General features: G+C 42.0%; 1 protein-coding gene across 7 annotated transcripts in view; it reads left to right on the forward strand.

Annotated features, from left to right (window-relative positions):
- Positions 1-24,155, forward strand: part of LIMS1 (LIM zinc finger domain containing 1) — a 69,394-nt gene that overhangs the window by 34,466 nt on the left and 10,773 nt on the right. For 3 of the 7 annotated variants that reach the window (XM_039549404.1, XM_019283026.3, XM_019283027.3), the window contains exons 2-3: positions 18,233-18,392; positions 23,516-23,582. In XM_039549404.1, coding sequence (XP_039405338.1) covers positions 18,237-18,392; positions 23,516-23,582 — 223 coding nt within the window. In that variant the 5' untranslated portion in view covers positions 18,233-18,236. Of the gene's footprint in view, positions 1-1,745; positions 1,981-15,661; positions 16,015-18,232; positions 18,393-23,515; positions 23,583-24,155 lie in introns of those variants that run through there. The other 4 variants (XM_019283025.3, XM_010394288.4, XM_019283024.3 and 1 more) reach the window with 4 other exon arrangements.

Raw genomic sequence — 24,155 nt, forward strand, 5'->3', positions numbered from 1 at the left:
GCTCAATTTCAATAGTTTACAAAGAGCTTTTTCACAAAAAAAATTTACTCATCACTTTTTAGATTATTATCTAAAATTGATCATTTGGACAAAGATAAATCATTCATACACAGATATTTAAAGCAGAGTATAAACCATTGGTAATGTATAAAAGCTGCTGTGCCATGAACATCTGTCATCAGCTGTTCTGAACCTCCACTCGTAACAGCATTAACTTTTCATTGGATCGCTGATTGACTAACTGCAGGGAATTGGCATTCAATTATGTTTAAGCTTATCCTCCTCTGTACTGAGAAACAATTTTAAATACTTCATTTGAAATGGGAATGCAGCGTGTTTAGGCAAATACTGTGATTGTTCTTGCTTTTATTTTCTGAGGACAGGAGCTCAGTTGTGTGTAGCTTTTGTTGACAGTTCAGTGTGCGCAACCCTCTAACATCTTATAAATCACTTTGAATTTTTGCAACTATTATCTATTTATGTGATTGTTACGTTATGTGTTTGCTTTTCCAAAACAATTTTGTTATTTTTCCATTGTGTGATGTTTAATATTATGTGCTGATGACATTCCAGGCTGAAGCACATTGATAGTATTATATAAAATTACTGTGTTTGTGTTCAGTCTGGTAACCTCAACAAAATTGGTGTCGTATGATATACCCAGTATCACCTATGTTACACTTTTTTCCTTTAGAGAAATTAAAAAATACTCTTACATATATTCTGCAACAAAATAAACACTTTAATACTGAAATCTGTAATTCATACCACATAGAACTTGTTTCCTATTATAGTCAAAACAGTCCTTGCTAATTGTTAGGTTTCTTGGCTTTTATTAAATGCAAGTTCATTTAAAAAACACACCTTCCCCACTCACCACGTAGAAGTAAAAATCTCTGAAGTTTTTGTTTATATGTGTCAAGAATAATGTCAAAGAAATTGTAAACATTTTTCAAGAAGTGGTAAGCTTTTTTGAAGCCTCCTGAAATGAAGTGTTTTATTTAGTACTAAAGATTTACTAAGAGAGATGAGATGCAGTGCTTGCAAAATTCCCTGCTAACCACCTTCCTGCCTTGCAGGAAACTTCAAGCACTTCCATTCCTGTTTTACAATTAGACAGGACACTCCATCACTACAAAGTGTGACAAACTGGTATAGTGGTTGCGTTTTGATAGCTGAGAGTAGGAAGAAAATTACATTGTGGTTTTCTTCTGATTTTCAAGGTAGAAGAAGAAAAATGCACAGTGCTGTTGCATTTCCAAAAGAGTATTTTCATGCTAGTTACTGAAGTTACTTTGCGGCACACTTTGCTGCATTAACCTCCCTATCACAGCTTGCCAACGTGCTTGAGTAACTGAAGTTTCGTAGCTCTAATGACTTTCCCTTTGTCGTAAATTATAACAGGAAAGAGTAAACAGCTCATTGCAGTCCTGGAGATGTGTAGCTTCTTGCGGAGGCGCTGGGAGAGCCGCCTCCTTTGCCCAGCACAGGGCAGGGTCGTGCCTGTCGGGGCGGTGAGAGTTTGAGGAAAGCTGGAGGGAAGGGGGTGAGCTTGTCGCACACATCCCATAGGTGTGATCAAGTGATAAAGGAAATGTGGTGCCCTTTGGGAGGGTGTGTACCTATGAGAAACAGGAAGCAGCTCGGCGGGTGCCTGCCCTGCCTGCCCTGCCTGCCCTCCTGCCTGCAGAGGTTGGTGGCTCCGGCGGGCGCAGGTGTGCCGACACACCGCCCAGCCGCTGCTCTCCAGACATCTTGGCAGGCGCGCTCCTCGGCACCCACAGCTGGGAGAGGCGGGGGAAAGAAACCCAGCCCTAAGCCAAAACACCCCCCTCACCTTTAAAAAAAAAACCAGCCCTCCTCCAGGTAGGGGAATATGACGGCCTTGCAGCTGAAAGAGTTGTCACATTCAGGTCTGTACAGGAGGAGACGCGATCGTCCTGACAGTGTCCTGCCCGGGTCACAGGAAGAGAACCTGAGGTGAGTGCAAATGGACAGTACTGCCAGGGCACCGAGCCCTTCTCTGCTGCCTGCTTGCTTCGGTGGTTTTAACAAACAAAATGCAACCACAGCTCTGGAAAGTCACTGCAAAACACATGCATTGAGAAGCAGCCCCAAAACACGATGGAAGAACCCCTGGAGGAGGAATACAGGAGCCATACGGCGACCTTGTGCATTCTGGCGACGTTGTGACAGCCTTCCCTGACTTTGGGAAGGGCAAATGTTAGCTGGCATTTACTTCTGGATCCCTTCTGATGGCCAGCACTTGCAAGTAAATAAACGTTTTGGAGCCTGACAACTTTGCTCCATCTGCTTTGAAGCAAGTTCTGGGTCACCCAGATTCTGTGGGTTGTGCTGCCTCTTGAGGGTCTTGGCACAGTCCCTGTGCCAGGCTGGTGGTGTGGAGATGGGGTGGCTGCTGGGCTCTGTGTTTTTTTGTGGGGGGGTTCTTTGATTCGGAAAGGGCTTTAGACAGAAGAATGCAGCAGGGCCGCTAAGCCTGACCTTACTCAGCAAGAGTGACCAAAAATCAAAAAGCCATTTAATGTCTGGGGTTATCTTCCTGGTGTTAATGAACCTTTTGAAAAAAATTAACAATGAATTTGCAGAAAGCCTCTGTTCAGAGCATGAAGATTAAAGATTTGTTTCTAACTTGATTAAGTGCAGAGACCCCCCCAAAAAAAGTAAAAATGCAAAGGTGTTTTTCTAAGTGTGCTCAGTGTGAAAGCAATCTGTTCCCACTTCAAGCTCCTCAGAATAGGAACCTTATGTATCTGCTAACAAAAGCCTCAGTGGAGAGGAAGTACTTCCTATCTGCTAATGCCTGTCTCATTGTATTTTTAGATTATTTTTCCTTGGTAGTGGTTGTGCATCAGGTTGGAGTGCTGTGTAATTTGAAACCTTTTTGTTACTGTGTTTTCGTCAACTGTGTTAGCGATTTCAGAAGAATGGTCGTTCAGATCTGGGGGATTCACTCTTTTGTTATAACTAAGGACCTTAATTGTGGCAAAATGTATGATTGTAACCTACAGAGATTATTTGCCATAAGATGTCAGAAATAGCATATCACTTCCATGAATGTATTAACTTGCAGGTCTGGTATGTGTGCTTGGTATCTCTTTTTAGTATTAATTCTGAATTGATTTCTGAGATGGATTTCTAGTAGCATTTGCAGTATATATGTTATATTTGTATGACTGCAGTTGGAAGAATAACCAGACTTAGTAGATTAAAAGATGCACAGAGATTACTGACATTTTTAAATTTAGTTTCTTTTGTACAAAACTAGCAATGAGGAAAGAGAGATCTATTTGGGGTAGAGAAAGCCGCTTTTTGAAGCATATACATAAAAATGAGCACTAGCTCTGTATGGTTGTGTTGCTGTTATTACTATGTATATCCAAGATGGGAATGAGACCATTTGGGGGCTGGATAGGGGGAAGGGGTGTGTTTACTGCACCAGTAGAAGTCTGGGTGTTTTGATCACCTGAGTCTCTTCCAGTTAGAGATGAGAAATACATGAAACAGGGATTGGTCTTGAGAAATAAAATCCAAATTGGAGGAAATACCGAATCAGGGTACTTGTGAATCAGCTTAGGGCAGAGTGCTGGAAATACAAGAAGGTGAATAGAGCATGGTCAGATGATGCTTTTAGAGCAGGAGACAACCCATACCTTCAACTAGAGGTTATCTTATGTTTGCTAATCACTTAAGCTGGTTCTTATTCAAACTAAACCTTGCTCCTTCCTAACCCATATTGTGATATTTCAGTGTGTTGCAAGGCAGGCTTTTTTTTTTACTGCATTCTCCATGACAAAAGACTATGGCATTATAAATACAGAATTGTGACATATCAAGAGGGCAAAGAACAATTGAGAACAAAGAGGAAAAGCTCATTAGTTTTCTAAAAATGGAAAGCTCTAGTTTTTGCCATATGTTCTCCCAGTGCCACTTAGATGCCTGTCCTTAGCAAATACTTTCAGAGTATCTAGAGTCCACAAGAAAGACAAGAGGTTTCTTTTATGTCTGCTAAATATATCTTGCCACCCATGGCTTTGCAATGCCCTCTCATAGTATCTCTCTCCAGTTCTTTGTTCTAGTACCTTTGTATTTTGTTTTACATACATATTAATCCAGATGTGTTAAATAATATCAGCCCTCTAGCAACAGTTCACTGAAACCTACTTTCTCAGTTCCAACAGTGTTCTTTTAATCCTGGGCCAAAATGTACTCAAGATACCAGTGTCCCCAGGTCACCCATTGAGAACTTCTGTATTAAAAACCTTTTATTTCAGCTGCTGGGTCCAGCCATCACAGCAGGAGCCAGATGTGCTTGGTAGGACAGGGCCCTGTGTACCTGCAAATTGTGGCTGAGACATAGCCAAGTGTTGGCATTACAAAGCCGCTCAGCAGGGCTTGGTGCCAAAATTCTGCCTTTGCTCTTTCCTGGGAATGTCAGTGTCATTTGTACTTAAAACGTGTGAGATTACTAATAATTAGGGCACTGTGAAACAATGTACTGAAACTCCTAAATGTGCACCAGAACATAATGTTTGTCATGTAATGTGTCACAGACGTTTAATTTGTCCTGACACCACAGCATATTGATGGGGATGGAAAATTTGGCTTCTCTTTCTGTCTCACTCCACGCATCACTTAACAAACCTCATAGGTTTTCTGGCAGCCTTTTAATCTGCTGCTAGAGCAGATTAAAACTGGTGCTTTTACTGACTTCTTAGGGAGCTGCAGCCTGTCTGTGCCATGTAAAAGGTGGTCTGGATAGTTCATCCTTTTCTTGAACTTGCACAGTACAAAAACGTGTTTGGTTTAGACCTCCACTGAAGTAGGGGTGCTGAATGCAGACCACTCTTTGCCTGTTTGAGCAGACTCACCAGCTCATAAGCCTTAATTATACAGCATGCTCCCTGGGTGCAGAGTTCAAAATGCAAGAGGATGCCAGGCACTTCATTGTGTGCAACAGATGTGGCAGTCATTGAACTAAATGCAACCTGAGAAATCTGCTTTTCAGAACAGACTGTTCTAAAGACCTGTTCTTTTCCAGCTATATTGATTTAGTGGGAAAAAAATGACATCTCCTGTAGGTCTGGTCTTGCTTTGTCTTTAGAAATGGCATGTAAAAAATTCTGACTGTATGCTGAGCTATTCTTTCTTGCTTTTCTCAGAAAACGGGATGCAAAGGAAATTGTACACATATATTTATGATTAATCATTAGGAGTCACTTAGCAGTAGCAGTATGCCAGCTATTTTTGCTCTTTCCCCTTCTCATCCCATGGGTTTTTTAGAAATAGAATGATTCCTCTAAAAAAATTGGTGGTATTAATTTTCAGAGCTCAGTACAAGGTACTGGCAAAAGCAGAGGCAATTATCTTTGGGGTTTTTTTGACAATTACACTTAAAAGTGAATTTAATCACTGTTAGCTACTATCTGTAACTCTCTTTTCTAAGTTCATATGCATTCAAATGCCATTAAAAATGTAAACAATTTTTGAAGAGGTTAGTCTCAAGTTTTTACCAAACAGTAAATTTCAGCATTTACAATAAATAATCATTGATGAGCTTCCATCAGTGGCTGTCAGTCACACGTAATTCACTGGTCTGCTCTCCTGTGCAGAAAGCACTGTAGATGTTTTCCATATTAATAGTTTTAGAGTATCTGCATTCCCTTTGCTCTCTGCTGCTGAAGCTGAGGGGTACATGTGTTTGAGTAGGTGCAGGCAGTCTTCTGCTGGATCTGTTCAGGCTCCTGCCTGCCTCTGCACATTGACTCCAGGCTGGAAGGCATGTGGATGTGCCCCAGAATTTCATGCACAAAGACTTCCTTGCAGATGAAACAGGAGGCATAAGCACATGGTTACATCCCACTGAGCCTTAGGGGGATAGGCTCTGCACAGCAAGGCTTGTAGGCGAGTGTAAAAAGAAACAAATGAATAAAATTCCCGCCATTGGCAACACAGTAGGGCTGAGTGTCTCCCTTTCTTTATGAAATGCAGCATTTGGGAGGTGTGAAAGGTCACAAATCTCCTTAATCTGCCATCAAAAGCACATGTGTAGCTGCCAGACAAGATGTACAGCTGTTTCCAGCTGCACATCAGCCCTGAAGATCTGCTCTTCCTAGGAAGAAGGAATGAAAATGCTGTTCAGGGACTGTCTGGGAAACCAGGCACCTGTTGAGCCTTTGGATGCTTTAGGGTACTGAGAGCAGGTTAAGGAGAAAATAAAAGATCTGTCTGCACCTGGAAGCTTACTTAAATTTGATTTCTCCTGGTAATATTTCTTTATAGCATCACCAATGTTAACATTTATATGGCTGCTTTCTGTGAGAGTCGTTTAACTTGCTCACCGTGCCAGTGTCAGCAGATGAAGCAGTAATTGTTCCATACATTGGTTAAAAAAGCAATTAATTTATTAAAGCAGGAAAAACTTTCAAAGAAGTGCTAAGACATAAAACAATTTTGCTTCTTCGTTTGCTCTGGTTAATAACTCTGCTAGAATAGTGGAGAGCTGGGTGCTACAAATACTCATTTGAATCAGGTGCTTGGGAGCTTTGGACTAAGAAACACTTTGGTTTGCTAGCTGTTCTAATTGAAGAAGGGATTTGTCCATGTAAATGTAACACTGAATTGGTACCATTAATTAGAGTAACTTACAGCCAGCAAAAATATGCTTCATGGTTAGATTTTAATATTGGGATACTTAGAATTTGCATTGAGCCTTAGTTTGAGGTATCCAAATGACTAGAGGCTTTACTGTTCATTTGTGCTGTACTTTTCATTGCTCTAGGGGTTAAAATAACTCCTGAGGAACACACCCTTTTTTGCTTGCCTTCTCTCTCACCCCTTGTCTCCTACATTGCACAACAACTAAGCAATTTTGTTTGACTTGGTCACCTGGACTGTCACCTCCTGTGACTCCAAATGACCGGAGATAGCTGCTTGTGTAACATCAGCCTGAGTAGTAACTACTTTTCCTCTTAAATCTATGATATTAGTAAACATGTAAGCTTCGATGATTAATAGCAATTAAGATTTTCACTGCTCTTATTTACAGGATTAGCTGACTAAAGGTAAATTGTGCATTTCTTTTCTTTTGCTGTTGTTTTCGTGTGTCCTGATAACACCTAATCAGAGGTGTTCTCTAAAGACAATGTACTGCGATTGCTTATTATTCTTCATTATAATTAAGCTGTCCTTTGAATGCAGTCTGTCACGCTGAAGTGAATTTACACACAGAAGAGAAAAACTAAATTATGCCAATGTTATCACTTAATAAAAATTACCAACTTGCAGGCATCTGGAAGAAAAGTTTGAAGGTTGTAAGTTTGGATTCCCTTTCTTTATATTTTTTGTTTTCCTGAGGTCTCTGAGCTGTTCCAGGAAACCCGAAGCTGACTGACACAGTGTCCTCGAGAGGACCATGAGCCTTTTACGTGATGCTCTCCAGGCATGGGAACAGCTCTAGCTTGCCAAGTATGCTGCTTCTGAGGATGGCCAAAGGCTGATGCCTGTGGAGGGAGGTAGAAGGAAAGAGTGGGCCTTTTATGGGATTGCCCTTGGTAGTAATCCCAGCTTGCCACCAGCTGTGGCTCAGGGACTTCCTACAGAGTTTGTGGCATTCAGTGTTTTTTCCTTCAATTAACTCCTCTGGTTTTGCCTTCACCCAGCAATCTCAGGGCATTTGCCAAATCACTCAATGCTCTGAGTTTTCATGTGTAGTACCTGATGCTGTAGTACACATAGTTGTGTGTTATTTTTTTCCTTGCTTGATTTGTCATAGCAGCTTTAGGCTGCCATTGTTCAGTTTTCATCTTTGTATCTGCCAGCTTTGTAGAAATTCTCATTTTAGGTAGTTCCTGGTAGCATTCTGAAATGATGGCTTCATATATAATCCTCTGTGAGCAGTGCTTTTTGATGATACTGCTCAATTTTGCCAGCAGATTCTAAGTCATCCTGTGATGTGTCTTTATAGATGAACCTTTCTGATCTTTTTGGAGCCTTTTGTCCAACAAGAGAAATTTGGGTTCTGACTTTTATGACATATTTCCTTGTAGCCTTTCTGCTGTTTCTGGCTGCCCTAATGGCTGTGATAGAGCTAGAAGAAAATGAATTAAAAACTTTTTACTATTAGCCTCAAAGGAAGCTACATACTGGCAGACACATAGCAATACCTGGCATCATTTCTCAGCTGTCCTTTTTAAAATGAAAGATTCAAAACATTCAAGCTGTTCCAGCAAGGAATGAGTGGACAAAGGTAGAGCAAATGTGAAATGATGTTTGACTTTTCTAGCATGTTAAATCCATACATGCCACACTCTTCATAGATCATAAAGTTCTTGATCCCGAGGTGAGTCTACCTTTTGAACTCTGTTTCTATGCAACTATTGGTCTCCCACTCAGAGTCATGACTCAAAACTGCCATGGCTGGTCCCCTTTTTCCAATACAGGAAGTTTGCATTGAAAGCTATTTGTCCTGCTCAATATTTGGCTTTTCAGTTTTTGTTTCGTACATTTCTTCTCACTGACTTCAGAAACTGAAGTGAAGCATACCCTGTATTTCTGATACATTGCAAAGCTGGTCCCAATATATATACTTTTCTAAAGGACATTGTAGCAATGCAGCTTCAGAATAGCGTAACTCCATGAGCTACCAAGTTGCAGGTCATGCATTTTGTCTGACGTGTACAAGTAATTGCTTAGTTTTAAACTAAGATGCTTTCTAAAATGCTTTCTAAAGCTACTCCTCAGATTACACCCACTTCTCCATGGTATGTAGCAAAGCAGAAGGAGTCTTGGCAGGGCTCGAACGCCTCTGATTGAAAGGACAAACCCCTGTCATCCTCCCTCTTTCCTTTGATTCTGTTCTGTCAAGCAAAAAAAATGCTGCTCTTCCAGATGATCCCAGCAGTATCTTGTTGCAAGGGGTAACTTCTACATCTTCTTCCCTCACAAGTGTTATAATAGATACTGTAGCTGTCCACTGCTGCTTTACTCATTGAGGATTAGTCAGGTGTTGGGACAGAAACAATTACTTAAAAAAAAACCTGGCAATAGTTGCCAAACCTTCTGCTAGAAAAATGCATGGAAATCTTGCTTTGCACAAGCTCCTACTGAAATTTGTTCATGTTTACTTGGCAGGTCTGCTACTAGCATTGAATAGCTAATAAAGTACGAGTTGAAGACTTTCAGTTTGCATAACCCTAAATATTAAAACCGTTGTAATGACGTAGGAAAGTAATGCTATTTTGTATTAGTGTTATTTGTTGACACATTACTCATTCTTGAGTCTTCAGAACATACACTGCTCCTGGTTGTTCTCTTGCCTGTTGAATATTAGGGCTATTATTTCATGCTGCAGTATTGACTGCAGATGGCTTAGCTGTCTGCCATCCTCTGCAGTTTTTAAAGCCTGGTGGTGCTGTAGTGAATGTAGGAAGAGAAAAATGTGAAACCAAAACCTGGAGTAACTAATAATTACGATTTAGCATGTGTGTGAGAGAAGAGGAACAGCTGAGGAGATGTTTGCTATAACACATTGTACATCTGCTCAAAATGAATTAATTCAGGCAATGAAAAACTTTGCACTTCATCATATAGAAGCTCAGACTAATGAAGGTGAGAAGAAATTATGTTGCTGAAAGTGTAGATTAATACTAAGAAAGTAATAATAAAAGATGTGTGTGACGTGCAGGTTACTAAAGCTGAAGGTCAGTCCACAGCATGGTGTCTCCAGTGGAGACGTGACTATAAAGATATTGCTGTGAACTGGGAAGCCTGGTGTTGCAGTTCTCTCTGCCCTACAAGGAGCTGCATGGATGTACTGGAAGTCTCTCCTGATTGCTGGGGTGTTATGTTGAGTCATAATAATAATTATAGCTCCTGGATGAACAGCTCAGGTCATGGTGTTTAGCTTGTCAAAACATTGGTTCCACATAGTGCAGGCAGATGACTCAGGCAGAATCAAAGGCTGGCATTTGCCATTACACTGAGGATTCAGTGGAGGATTTTTGGTAGATGTCAGTGACAGATGACATGAACTGAATACTGGTGCTAGGAAACTGTTACCCTAAAGAGAAAGATGTCACTGCATTGTTTTAGAATCATAGAATCATTTAGGTTGTAACAACCTCTTAAGGTTATCAAGTCCAACCAATAACCCAGCACTGCCAAGTCCACCACTAAACTATGTGTACAAGTGCCACATCTACTTGTCTTTTAAATAGTTTCAGGGATGGTGACTCTGCTACTTCTCTGGGCAGCCTGTTCCAATGCTTGACACCCCTTTGCACGAAAATTTTTTTCTTAATGTCCAATCTAAACCTCTCTTGTTGCAACTTGAGGTTGTTTCTTCTTGTCCTGTCACTTTTTTTGGAGCTTGGAGGGCCTGATCTTATTTTTTCAGACTTGAAAAGATGGTTCTTTTCACAGCAGGTGTCTCAGGGATATTTGATGTGCAGCCCCTCGTATTGAGTGGCTGACCTTTTTTATTATTCTTAAATTGGAAATGAAGCTGTAAATGCTATATGAAATGCATCAGTGCAAACGCATCTTTGAAATTTATAGAGTTGGAGGACTTTGGATACAGAATTTGGATACCATGTTGAGGTAGGCATGCAGTCAGCTACACAGGGTGCAAATTTGAAGAATAACCAATAATATACTGTGTCTTGTGCAACACAAAATTATTGGAGTTTGTGAGCTTCTCATACATGATACTGTGTCTGTTGTTTTGTTTTTCCTGTCTGCACAGGATTAAAAAAAATAGTAGTGGGGGAGGAAGAGATGACTCTTTTAAAGAGTATCAAATATCTGTACACAGAAGTCATTACTTGGTTTACATGGAGCATGGCTTCATTTGGTAATACTTGTAACCAGCAGGAAGAAAACACAATACTTTGCTGAAATATTACTTATAACAGGAAAATGCTGCAGTTGCATATTGCTCTCCCTTTCTACAAATTCTGTCAGGCTGATTTTTCACTGTGCTTGAATTATTGATAAAACATTGTGTGGGAAGGTGCTGCTTACCTGTCTATTCCAGTTATGTTTACTTCCTTATGGAGAGATGGAATGTGAACCTTCTCTGTCTGCGGAAACCAAAGCATTTTTTGGACATGTTTATACTAGAATAAATTTATACTGAACTATATGAAACAACTAGAATTGCCTTTTTGTTTGCCCTGTTTAAACTCCCACCACATAAGCTTAATTATGCATTTTGAGGTGAAGTCTAAAGAATGAAGCTTTTAGGAGCACTCAGAATTCACCTGGTTTTTACTGTAGTGGTTTTGAGATGGTTTTTCATCATTTTTAATAGAAACAGTAGTTATAGCAGTGCTGAGCATATGTGAAAATCCTACCTGTAATGTGCATTTTTATTATATAAAAGATTCATGCCTTCTTTCGAACTGCCTTAGGAGACCAGCTTAACATGGAAAGTATTTTATTGCTTAAGAGATAAACAATTGCAGCAACCAGAACCCAGGAGTGTTTTTAATTTCAATAAAAAACCCCCACCAAAGGTCAACTAGTGCTTCAAAATGTTGGTGCAGAAATCAGAGCAGGGCACTGCCAGCCCACACATCTTTTGCAGCCAAAGTTCTGTTCTAGGTTGTTCTGTATTTTGCGTGTGAGAGCCACTGCATAGCATCTGTTAATACATCATTAAAATTAAACCACACGTACCTGTGGGGGAAGTGGTGGGATGCACTGTGATTACTCATCCCCCCCGGGGTGTCCCGATGGGCCATTTGGCCTCCCGACAGCGCCGGCGGTGCAGCGATATGTCACGGTGGCACAAATAGGTTGCCAAGCAGCAGCTGCCTTTGCCAAGCACCTTGTTTGGAGCCGTGACTGCTCCGCACGGCTATTTGTGGCACGGAGTGAAATGCTCAGCAGGCTTGGCTGGCCACCGAGTCGTCTCTGTAAGAGTCCCTGTCTGCCCCTGGCAGCCACCAGCATGGGCAGCCTGACTGGAAAGCTCTCCAGAGAAAGCAGCGTGGAGTGAGGCGGCAGTCATCCTTCAGCAGGGATTAGGCAGTGCAGCTATTTTTGCTATTGTTTACTAAAGCCCTTCTGGTAACTGCAGCGGGACACTTCTCCCTCCCTCTTCTACCATTTCTTTCAGCACCTTCCCTACCACCAGATTTGGCTTCTGATAAGATCCTCAGTGTGCCAAGACGAGACTGTCTTTTTCTTTCATACCTACCTTTTCTAGTTAAACGCTGAACTTCTCCCTTTTCTCTTCTCCATAACACTGCATCTTTAACAACAGGCTGGTATGTTTTGTCCCATTTCCCAGGGAATACCCTTGGGAAGCTGCTGCTGCTGCAAAACAACCAACCCCTTACATGCTTCTCACTCCCCATGGACAACTTCACTTCAGAGTAGCCTAGAATTCCCTAATGAAAATGCAGTGTATTTTTAACAATGTATTTCAGGTCTTGGCAGCATGCCTCCTGCAAAATGACAGAAAAGAGAAAGATGGCCAGCTGCTCTGGATTTGTGGATTACCAGACCTTCACAGTAAAAGCTGTGTTTTGTTCAGTAGCAGAAAGGCCCTTTTTAAACTCCTGTCAAGCTCCTTTCTTGCTTAATGGAAAACATTGGGAGTCATTCCACCAGCAGCAATGGTAATATGACTGGAGAACCAGGCAGCTTCTACTTATTGCACATATGGAGCCCTATGTTTGAAGGACTGCTTCTTGAAAAAGACTAGGAAGATTAAATCAGGCTTTTTGGATGGACATCTTGCTGCACTAACTTGCTGTACTACTTGCTTTGCTACAGCCATGCAGAACATTGCACAGTAGCAAGCTGAAGAAGCAAGCAAATGTTTTCTTGTTGACCAAAGAGGACATGAGACAGCAGAAGTGGCTTCTAGCCACGTTGGTCACCTGTGGATTTCAGGTTACTGCAAGAATTGTAGTAGTCCACCAGGAGAAAAACTTTACGGGGCACTTTTGATTTGCAGCAGCATCTTCCCAGGAGAATCGTCTGTGATCTGGGACAAAATACAGGAAAACAGTTGGGAAATCGTTGAGAAAATAGCGATAAGAGGAAGAGATAGGCTGACTTGCTGTTTCTTATCTTAGTGGCTTTGTGCACCTGCACTAATCCTGGTGAATCAGCATTTTTAGTCCATTGCAGTCAGTCTTGCTGGAGTTTTTTGTACCTACAGAAGCTCAGCATTGACCTGTGCACAAAGCGTTGGGAAGCAGAACTGGCATCACTATACCTGCATATCTTTCGGCAGACACTGCTCATTTTCATCACTGGTGCTCCAGAGAATGCAGAAACCTTTTGTTCCAGGACTGCAGTGGTGCTCTGGCAAGATCTTTGTGGCCTAGGGCTACAACCTGAGCATTGCTTCATCTGGAGCTTGCCCCATGACAGATAAAAATAGGGCTTGAGCTGCAGCCAAGCTGTGTCAGTGGTGAGGGTGCAGCCTCCTTAGCCTGTTAGAGCTTGTGACTGCTGGTAGCTCTGGCATAGGATGAATAATCACACCTACGGACAGGAAAATAAGCCAGGTCATGCTGCCTGGCTCCCACCTACACAGGGAAATAGCTTGCCTAGGGGTTGCTCCTTTTTGAGGGGAAGTGAAGGAAAGACACTGACCAAACCCATTCCACAAATTTGTCAGCAAAGCAGCAGTGTAGGACTGTGTTGGCTGAGCTCAGGAAGGCAGCTGCGTGCAAGCTCCGGCCTGCGTGGAGAGGGGTGTGTGGGCTGCTGTACGCTTGCTGAGCAAGCTGTCCCAGCTGCTGGTGAGAGATACGGCCAAAAAACCGTCATCAGCCAGACCCTCTGTAGTAGGTCCTAGGAAGGTACAGGTATATTAAGAGACTAGCCTTGACTAGACCTTCTGTCATATCCTGTGACAGGACAAAAGGAAATGGCCTCACGTTGTGCTGTGGGAGGTTTAGATTGGAGATCAGGACAAATTTCTTCACGGAAATGTTGTCAAACACTGGAGCAGACTGCCCAGGGAAGTGGTAGAGTCACCATTCCAGGAGGTATTTTAAAGATGTGTTGATGTGACACCTGGGGACATGGTTTAGTGGTGAATGTAGCAGTGTTAGTTTAATTGTTGGACTCAGTGCTCTTGAGGTCTTTTCCAACCTAAATGATTCTGTGATTCTCTGATCTTCTAGTTCTAGTTCCTCTACTTGTTTCCATTGCTCGTCTCCTTCTTGTAATCCTCTGCTTTCACATGCCCTGTCAAAGTCTAGCAGATTCTTCAGATACCTGCGTGCTGTGTGTCATGAGCACAAAGTGCATGCAGTTCTGCAGTTCAACTGACTGCTAACAAGGCTGAGCCAGTTAGTTAGTTACTCAGGAGGGCTTCCCAAAAGCCTTCCTTTTCTGCAGTTAGAAAGTGCAAGAAGCTGAGTATCCCTCATCTGCCACAAGCACTGTGCTTCAAACAGGGAGAGCTTGAAGGAATGTAATTATTAGCTGCAAATCCTATTTCAGTTAGTTTTTTTACATTGGGTAGTTGTTCTAAATGCAGCGCATCACTGGAAATAAAGCTTTGGTTTTCCTCCTTCATACATTGTCCATTATGGCATGCCTGTCAGCTTAGTTAATGGCCTGAGAAGCACAACAGAAATCAAATTATCTGTCTGTACCTTTCCCTTGTCTGAAGTACTGACAAGAGGAAAGACACCTATAGATAAATTCAGCACATATGACTTAGAAGACACAAGTGGAGCATTAAAGGCCATTTTTACAAGGTAATTAACATACTCTAGCATTAAAGCAATATTTACCTGGAGACAGGAGTCTTCTCTTCCTGCTTTCCACTGCTGCTTTGCCCATGATAAAATATTGTTAGAATCTGCCTCCACCCCTGTCCTGGGCTGATGTCATGAAGCCGCTTTATTCCTTAGCCGTCCGCTCACTGCCCAAGGCCGCTGTGCCTCTAAGACGGCCCCGGCCCGGAGCCGCGGGCCCGAGTGCGGGGCAGTTCAGCGGGGCCCGGCGGCTCGGGGGGCTCGGCGGGGCTCGGGAGCGAGTGCGCCGGGAGCGCTGTGCTGCTTTCTGGTTCCCTTTGTGTTCCAGCTAGCTGGGGAAAGGTTCTGTTGGGGTTTTTTTCTTGTTCTTTTTGCCCTTCCCTTCCCTCATTGACTCCCTTCCCTCCTCGCCGGTCCGGGGAGCCTGCGGGGTGGCCCCGGCTGGTCCGAGCCCGGGTGTCTGTTCCCTCTCCGGGAATTTGCTGTATTTTGAGTTTGGTTGGTTTTTTTTTAATCCTGTTCTACCCTGTTTTGTTCGAGTTAATAAACAGTTTGGTTTCTTTTTCCCACTTTCACTCCTTGTGACCCATTTGTCTCATTGAAGGAGGAAATGGAGGAGCACTCATTCTGGAGTGTTTCCTCCTGAAATTTTGTCTCAAAAACCGAAACAACCCCCCTCAGCAGAAAGAAGCTGCAGACGAGTTTGGGGGTGACCTTATTTGCTCACATAGGGTACTCACACCACAGCTCTGCTGGGCAGCTTCTGTCAGCAGCCAGCAGCAAAGACTCTTTCCAGCATGCGAGTTTACATAAGGGCCTGGCAGGGGAGTGTTCTCCTCTGTGCACAGCCAGCCTCAGTAAATCTCAGCGTGACAGGCTCACAGCCCCACCACTGAACTTTTAACTTGAAGCTCTAGGAGGGCGCTGAGTAGCTCCAGCTACATGACACGGAGCTGTTAAAGTAAATCACTTTGCTGGGAACAAGGGGAAATCCAGCATATTGTTTTTCAGACTTTGCCTACAGCTTCTTTGCAGTATAAGCATAGAATATATACACCCAGGAAAGCAATCGGAGCGAGATGGACTTCCAGCGCAGAGCTCAGCCGTACCCCATCCCAGAGGATGAAGAGGTTGCGTACAAGGTCACTCCTGAGGCTCACAACTCTGCAGGAAATGAAGGCGAGAAACCAGTGTCAAAATTGCAACGTAGGCACAGTGAAATAAAACTCTACAAAGAGTTTTGTGACTTTTATGCAAGATTGTAAGTTCATTCTGTTCAGCTTTGGGGTGTAACTCCAGTGACATTACTGGTGTATTGTACATAATGTATTTTATGATCTGAGATCTGAGCAGGCTGTGCAAGCTGTTCTCTCATCCAACCTTTGCCACTGTTCTGCTTGAAACATTGCCAGTTGTAACTGTCAACTAAAATTTGAATTATTTTAAATTTCATCATTAATTGCATCAGAAATTTTTATCAGCAGTAAAACTGGGGTTGGAAATTGTAAAGTAGTCTCTCTGCCTTCAGGTTGTTTGCCAGTTATTCTGGGCAAATGGATAAACGGCTTCATTAATGCAGAAGTATTACATACTTCACTTGTTTTACATATATGATGTGTTTGAAAGTGAAGCACGTTTTCCTGAAGAGGAAAACTTTGTTTTCATTTGGTTTTGAACTTTGTTTCATGTTTTTGCTTGGATTATACTTCATGTATAGCAGCACTTAACATCCTTAATGCTCGAGCACTGTTGAAGTGATGATGAAAGATCCCAGTTTCTCTTGTGATTATTCTTCATTTAGATTGACAAGGAGGATGGGGAAATTGACTGAGGTTTTGCCCCAGAGAAAGCATACACAGTCCATGAAGACCATTGGCGAGCTTTATAGTTGATCACTCCTTATGTGTATAGTCACTGCAGTTTGTCCATAGGTCTGTCTGTTATGTATGGGTTAGACCATCCTGCAGCCCATCTTCATGTGAAATTTGCCCACTTGTTTCACTGTGAGGGCAGTGGATATTTGGATTGCAGTTACTGTTTTCCTTATCTGCAAAGATCAAGAGAGAGAAAAAAAAAGTGCCAGCTAATAATAACATGTCAGATGTGACCTTGCGTAGGGCTCTTCTGTGAGACAGTGTAAGAAATAGATAAAACACATTCCATTTTGAACCACATGCTAGGTATTTGCTTGCTCCCTTGGAGGGTGTGCAGGGAATGAATTCAATTCCTATTGAACATGGTGGGAGCTCTTGAAGGGATAAGAAGGAAGGCTTGGCGTCGTGCAGAGGACTGCATGCTCTGCACTTAGAAGCACAGCATGATAGCTATATCAAAATGTATGCATGCATGCACATGTGTTTAAAATAATGTCACTTGTCTAATAACCTTCCAGATAGATGTTTGAGTCAGTGGTTTTGTCAGCTGAGATCAGATTGTAATGAAACTAGACCATTGCCCTATATTTGCTCTCTGCTACCACATGGTATTAGGGCAGAGAGGTGATCCTGGAAGGCATCGCTTTGGGAGTCTAGATATGAGTAAGAAAATGTTTGCAAAGGAAAAATCTAAAGAACCTTTTTCTGGCCTTAATTAATTGAAACACAGCTGTACTATCTTCTGCAGAAGTGGACAGCTACCACACTGCCAATTCTTTTGGTCCTGTGCCTTTGAGAAGCAGCCAAGGTTTCTGTTTCAGTATTTCTTTGCATCCCTGGTATGGGTTTGCCAGCTTGTGTTGGCCTGTGTGTGGGTTGCGGTGGGTCATCCAGAGCATTACATCCTCCCCCTTGGCCCTGGAGTGGGCTATGAGCTGGTACATCATGAGCTGAGCTCCCTGAGATAAATCCTAACAAGCCAATCAAAAATCCCATGACTTCAAACTAAATTTGTAAAATAACTTCAAGTTATGCAGAGCTCGTTTAAAGGATAATTATTTAACTATTCTGGTTTTCATTAATATCTGCCAGACTAGATCCCGCACATTCTTTCACATTGTTTATTTAGAGCTCTGAACTAATGCTGTTATACGTATATTTTAGAATTAGGAATTGGTTTACAATTAATAATTTATGTTTTCTTATGTGATGCCAGTTCTCAATCATTGCTAATAATTGCCCTTGTTTCCAGTAATTTTAATGTATTTCATAATTCTTATAGTACTTTGAATTGCCTGTCTTTTTTAACCATAAAAAGCCTGTAAATGTGTCCGTAGTGTCAACATTTCTGTTTGGGGTTTTTAATTAATTAGAGCACATTGCAGGGATTTTGTTTCTAAAGAGTTAGGGAGCAGGGAGAAGTGGTTAGTTTTATTTTTGAGGAGATGCCACAAGCCATGAAGTTCATTGAAAAACTTGTGTTGAGCAGCTTAGCATTAGGTTGATGTAGTTTGGCCTGGTGTGGGGAGGGGGGACCACCAACAACCGGTGTTGTTGTGTATTTAGGCTAATTTTCTCTTTCTTTTTTTATTTTTTTAATGCCAGCAACATGGCGAACGCACTCGCAAATGCCATCTGTGAGCGCTGCAGGGGGGGCTTTGCCCCTGACGAGAAAATTGTCAACAGCAATGGTGAGCTGTACCATGAGCAGTGCTTCGTCTGCGCCCAGTGCTTTCAGCAGTTCCCTGAAGGGCTCTTCTACGAGGTAAGCAGGACCCCTCCTGTCACCGTACCCCCTCTTGAGCCTTCATTCCCATAGCAGAAGTAGCTACAGGCAGACAGATAGCTTAGAAAGTCCCGTGGGAGGATTTGGGCTCTGAAAGAGTATGCCCAGTAAAGGGAGAAAAAAGCCAGAAGCATTTCTGTACTAATTTGGAGGATATCAATGTATATAACCTTTTTTAAATGTGGAGCCTAATGTTATCAGCACTGACAGAAAAACTGCTGGAGATATTTTTCTCAGTGCAGATTTTTTTCCCTGAAATTCGTGAATCTGGTGTATCATACCAGAAATACAGAGAAAACATACTTCTTAGAGGAGAAAGTGATATAGAGGGGAACTCCAGCATTCTGTGGTCCATAGGAGGTTTATTGCTGAGTTGAGTGAGTCCAGCTTGGCATGGAAAAAGAGATGATCTGTATGTCAGCATGCTGAGATCCAAACCAGACAGGGCCAGTGTAAGATCAACTCTTTAAGTTTAACAGTCCAGAGCATTCAAAATTATCAGTTCTTAACACACTTTCACAGGTTAAAACCTGATCCCATTCATATTTCTCAGCTCCAGGTCGATTGGCCTTGTCTCAGTAGGGTATTTTGGTATGGGTATCATTTTCTTTTACATTCCTCTATCATGGGGATTCAGAATGTGGCTCAGCACAAAGTGACTTTAGTGAAAGCTCTAGACTGGTTTATAAAATACAAAGTGATTGGTCTAGGGAACAATAGGTGGTATGAGACAGGGAATTACTGTCAGAGATAAGGCCCTGCTCAAGTAGCTTACAGTCCAGCTTCAGGTAGCAGTTACAGGATTTGTGTCATACGATGATCTGAAAAGGAAAATGAGCAGAGTGTAAAAGGAACAATCCTGTGCTCTCACATACAGGTGTCATGCTTTGGCAAGAGCACAATAGTTTATCTTCCATAGAAGCATTTCTAATTTTACAGAGCCAGTTATGTGGTGATGAGGAGAGGCTGAGGGAAGAGTGTGGATCGCAAAAGAGCCTGGCTAAGGGGATTCCTGGGGATTTGCTTTTTCTCACCTTGTTTGAGGATCAAAAGGCTCTAGGGATAGTGCTACATAAATTGTAGTAAATCAGCCTGTAGTGTTCCATAACGCATCAAAAGGTGATCTGCAAGGTAGAATTAATTAAATATAAACAAAAGAACACCCCCTAGATACTTAACAAGTGGCATTACAATTTTTAATATATACTGAGCTGACTCGATAAAGAGTCCATCCTGACATGTTAAGACCTGAGGCAAATGTAAAATGATATGAATGTTTCAAAATTAAAATATTTGTAATTATGTTAATAAAAATGTCTTAAACCAATAAAATGTATTTTCTCTAAATAATGAATACTTTATTAATTCTTTTTCTGACTCAAAAAACAATGAGATATTCCAGGGACCTCTTTCAGAAAGTTGAATGGTCCTTAAAGGTAAGTTTCAGAAATCGTCCTCTAGGCAGCCTATATCCCCTAAGGGAGACTGCAGCAGAAAAAGTCCTACTTTTGGACCTAGTTCAGGAATGTTACAATCTCTCTGTGTTGCTCATGGGTGGCCATACCTGAATCTCTGTTGCAGAGGCAAGTACCTTAGTGATGCTTAGATATATTGGATGTAGGCATTTTGCTTCCTACTACTACCTTGTTAACACTTACATTCATGATGATTGGTCTTTGACACATGCTGCTCTCAAAGACAGTAAGTCAGAAGTGGAGTGCCAGTAGGTTATCGCAGGAATGAAGATAACACTGTGTGCTAAATGTTTGAGCTGGGCGTGTTCAGACTCAAGAAGAGACAATTGAGAGGGCACCTCATCAACATATATAGTTACCTGAAGGGATGGTGTCGAAGGAGGGAGCCAGGCCCTGCCTGGTGGTGCCAAGCAACAGGACAAGAGGTAATGGGTAGAAACTGATGCACAGGAAGTTCTACCTGATCATGGGAAAGAACTTCTTTACTGTGCAGTGGTACAGGTTGCCCAGAGAGGTTGTGAAGTCTCCCTCACTGGAGATATTTAAGAATCATCTAGATGCAATTCTGTGCAGTGTGTTCTAGGATGACCTTGCTTGAGCAGGGAGGTTGGACCAGATGACCCCACCTCCAACCTGACCCATTCTGTGATTCTGTGGGAGGAAGGAAAGTCCTGAGCAGGTAGAAGGTGGGCTTAGGTTGGTGAATGTTCAGGAGTGGCTGACAGTGCTCAGAGGACTTGAGATAATCTGTTTCACTGTCAAGAAAAACACTGACTGGAGAAGACAGGCAGAAAGGACATCTTCCTCAGACTGGTTTAATGCAGTCTTTGAGAAGATGGATGTGTTTGGAGGTGTGGCCAGGTAATGTGTTTTTCTGAGCAGGTTCCCGTGGGTAAATGCAGGCATTTGTTGGTTGCCCAGAATGAGTTTGTGTTTATTCTGTGCCTGGTTTAGCTAAGCTAGTATTTCTTGGAAATTATTTCCAGCTCTTAGCAATTAAGAAGACAAATACTGTTCCCCTGCCTATTGCAAGCCTTGCAGAGCTCCCCCACTTAGTCATTAAGCTGCTTATCACATTTGCCGTCACACACTGCCATGATAAGCTTTCACGCTGTGTTCCATGGGTGGGGTTGGAACTGGTCAGGTCTCGTGTGCTGCAGGACTTGTCTCTGGGCTGCCTCGCAGGCACCCTGATCAGCACAGCTCGCTGTGGTCTGGCTCTGGAGCCAAGTCGCTCACAGGCACAAGTGGTGCCCGTCCACAGCTTAGAGTCTGCACAGCATCCAGGAGTTTTGTGGATGTCCTCATTAACCTGTGTTAGGAATGATAGTATGGATTCCTGAGAGCTAATGTGAAATTAGCCCAGAAATTGTGGGTAGGGCATATTTGATTTGTGTTCCAGTTTGCTCAGTAACATCATTTTAGCAAGTTTTTTTATGCACTCAATCTAAACAAAAGTTAACACAAGCACATTCCAGCAGAGTTACCATCTCCATCCTTTGCTGTTAGGTGTGAAGTGGTAGCAATTCTGGTCTGCTTTTACTCCAGCACCTGGAAGGTGTGTATTCCCTAGAGCTGCTGTTGTAGAGCCTCTCTACAGGTAGCTGTGCACAGTCCTATACTAATGGCAGAACAGATGGTCAGATTTGTTTCTATTCCAGTTGTACCTCGAGTGTTTTCTTAAAAAGGTTTTTACCAAAAGCCACCTTAGAGAAACAATCTCTTAAAGACTCAGTTTTTGTGCATGTCTTTCCACTTAAGTTAGCTAAAAACATGCAGGTAAGCTGGAGGTTACTTCACGAGCCATTTACCTCGTGGACCTTCAGCATATAACAGTGAAATGACCTTGCTTTAAACTATGTACTATAAGATTTGTTACAGAAGCTCAAGGCTTTCTCTGATGATAACTGCTGGGTCACCCACAAAGGGCAGCACAAAGGGCAGCACAAAGGGCAGCACAAACGAGCAGAGAGGTTGAAAATATAAACAAGACTGAATGGGAACCAACTTGCCTGACACAAACAAGAGGGGAAGAAAACCTGTTTGGTCTGTCCAGATCAACATGTGGTGGCTTTGAAATTTAAGCAAGCCTAAGCATCCCCCACTGGACCACCTGTTTACACACAACAGGAAGCTTTCATTTTTTTTCAGTTTGAAAAGGATTTTATCCAACAGGAAGCAAGCACAATTCACAATGAACCAGTAATTTCCATTACTCCTTGAGAAAGTAATAGCTCTGTACCTCTCAATTATTATTTTTTTAAAAGCTGAAATTAAAAAGTAATCTGTTTTAGAGTTTTACACTGGAATAGCACTTGATAAATTTCTGGCAGAGACTTTTCAAAAAGTCTATACTGAGCTAATGTCTTTCTGTTCCTAATAGGTGCAATTCAGGTTGGGAACAGGAATTTTCTAACCTTAAATATCTAGTGACTTTAAAAATGTTTCATTAGATCCCCATCCTGCCAGTTGCAGGAGTATTTATTATAATTATATTGTATTCAATTCTTGTCATTTCATAGTATAGAACAGGTAATCTTGAAACACATTTCTGTATTTTCTGTCCATGTACAAAACCTTATTTTGTGGGTAGTATTTTATGCTATTCACTTTGTTTTGTCTTAGGCCCAGTAAAAAGAAAAGAGCAAGGTTTCCTGCTGTCCTCTTTTTTCCACTGTTTTAAACTGAGACGTTCAAATCCAAACATTTTATAGAATACTTAATATTGTCTACCTGGTTTTGACATGCCCATTGGCATTTGTGTCTAATAATGATGGTGCCTGAAGGTATCTAAACATTTCCCTTCATTTCAGCACATACTTGCCTGCATGTTTTTACATATTCTTTGGCTAAGCTACTAATTCAGTACTGTTGAATCTTTTTATTCCATATGGGGTTTTTTTTCTATGAGAGCTTGAACTGTAGCTGAACTTACCTAAGCTGTGATAAAATTCAAATCCTTTAAAATCAATTTAATCTGATCGATGTAGTGAACTTTGCTCCTTAATATTTGGACTTGATTATCTTACAGGTCTTTCCCAACCTAAATGATTTTATGATTCTATGAAATAAGCATCATGAAGCAAAAGGCTTATTTCCCTTCATGTTTTGGCTGTACTGCTCCATAAATTGCAAAGATTTCTGCCCCTGGGTGTTCTTCCTACCCCAGCCTCCACCATGTGTACTTCCTCCGCTATGCTAGGTCATTCTGGCAGGAAATGTAGAGTGAGGAAGACCTCAAATAAGTTTGGGAAAAATGTTTCTCGCCTCCTGCTGGCGAAGCTGTTTGTTAGCTAACTTCCTGCTCAGAGTGTGCTTGGCTGCATCAGTTTCAGCAGTCTGTCAAACTTCAGATGTCTCCTGTGATGTAAATGGGTGACAGAAAATGCCTTACGCTCTCAGCAGAACCGGAGAAATGGTGTGCTATTAACACTACATGCTAACTAGTAGGTGAAGTAAGGTGGGTGGATGTAATGTCTAGCACATGGAGCTCATGGTCTGGTTTTTTTGTTCAGCCCCTCTGTTTTACTACCTAATTGTATCTGGAAACACACCAGGGTGTTACAGCATTTATGTTAAGTGCATGTTCCTCGTCCCTCTAACACTTAGATCTTTCTCTATTTGCAGTTTGAAGGGAGGAAGTACTGTGAACATGATTTTCAAATGCTTTTTGCCCCTTGCTGCCATCAATGTGGTAAGTTTTAACTCAAAGTGAAATACTTCACACTGATCACAATGGAAGTGTCACTGGGGGAAGATGTGCTGCCCTTGTATCTGTTCTCTGGGAGGTGCTCATGTTCAGCTGAGCATCTGAACCTCCAGAATGAACTAGACTTCAGAGAAACTGGGGAGTTGCTTTTTCTAAAGGTCATAAACCAGTAGGATTGAAAAATAAAAGTTTGCATTCTTTTAGTAAGTTGTTTAGCTGTTGAGCCAGTGATCCAATGAACAGACCATTCATAAACTCCTGATTATATACACCATTCATGACTCCTGATTATTTATATCTGTACGTCTCTATGTGCTGACATTTGTCCCTTCTCATGTAACTGAAACCCTGCAACAAGACTGTCATCTGCTTTCACTCTTGTAACCGACCTGTGCTGTCCTACTTCACAGAAGCTGAGGCAATCTTCATCATCTATTGTTATAATTAAGTGATGGTCAGCTGGGCCCCTGCTGATTTTTTTTGAAACAAATACCTTTAAGGCTTCAGTGTCTAATGTCCATCCTACGTGATACTGAGGGCTGCTTTTTATTTGCCGCT

The sequence above is a fragment of the Corvus cornix genome, chromosome 1 (assembly GCF_000738735.6).
Source record: "Corvus cornix cornix isolate S_Up_H32 chromosome 1, ASM73873v5, whole genome shotgun sequence".
Lineage (NCBI taxonomy): Eukaryota > Metazoa > Chordata > Aves > Passeriformes > Corvidae > Corvus > Corvus cornix.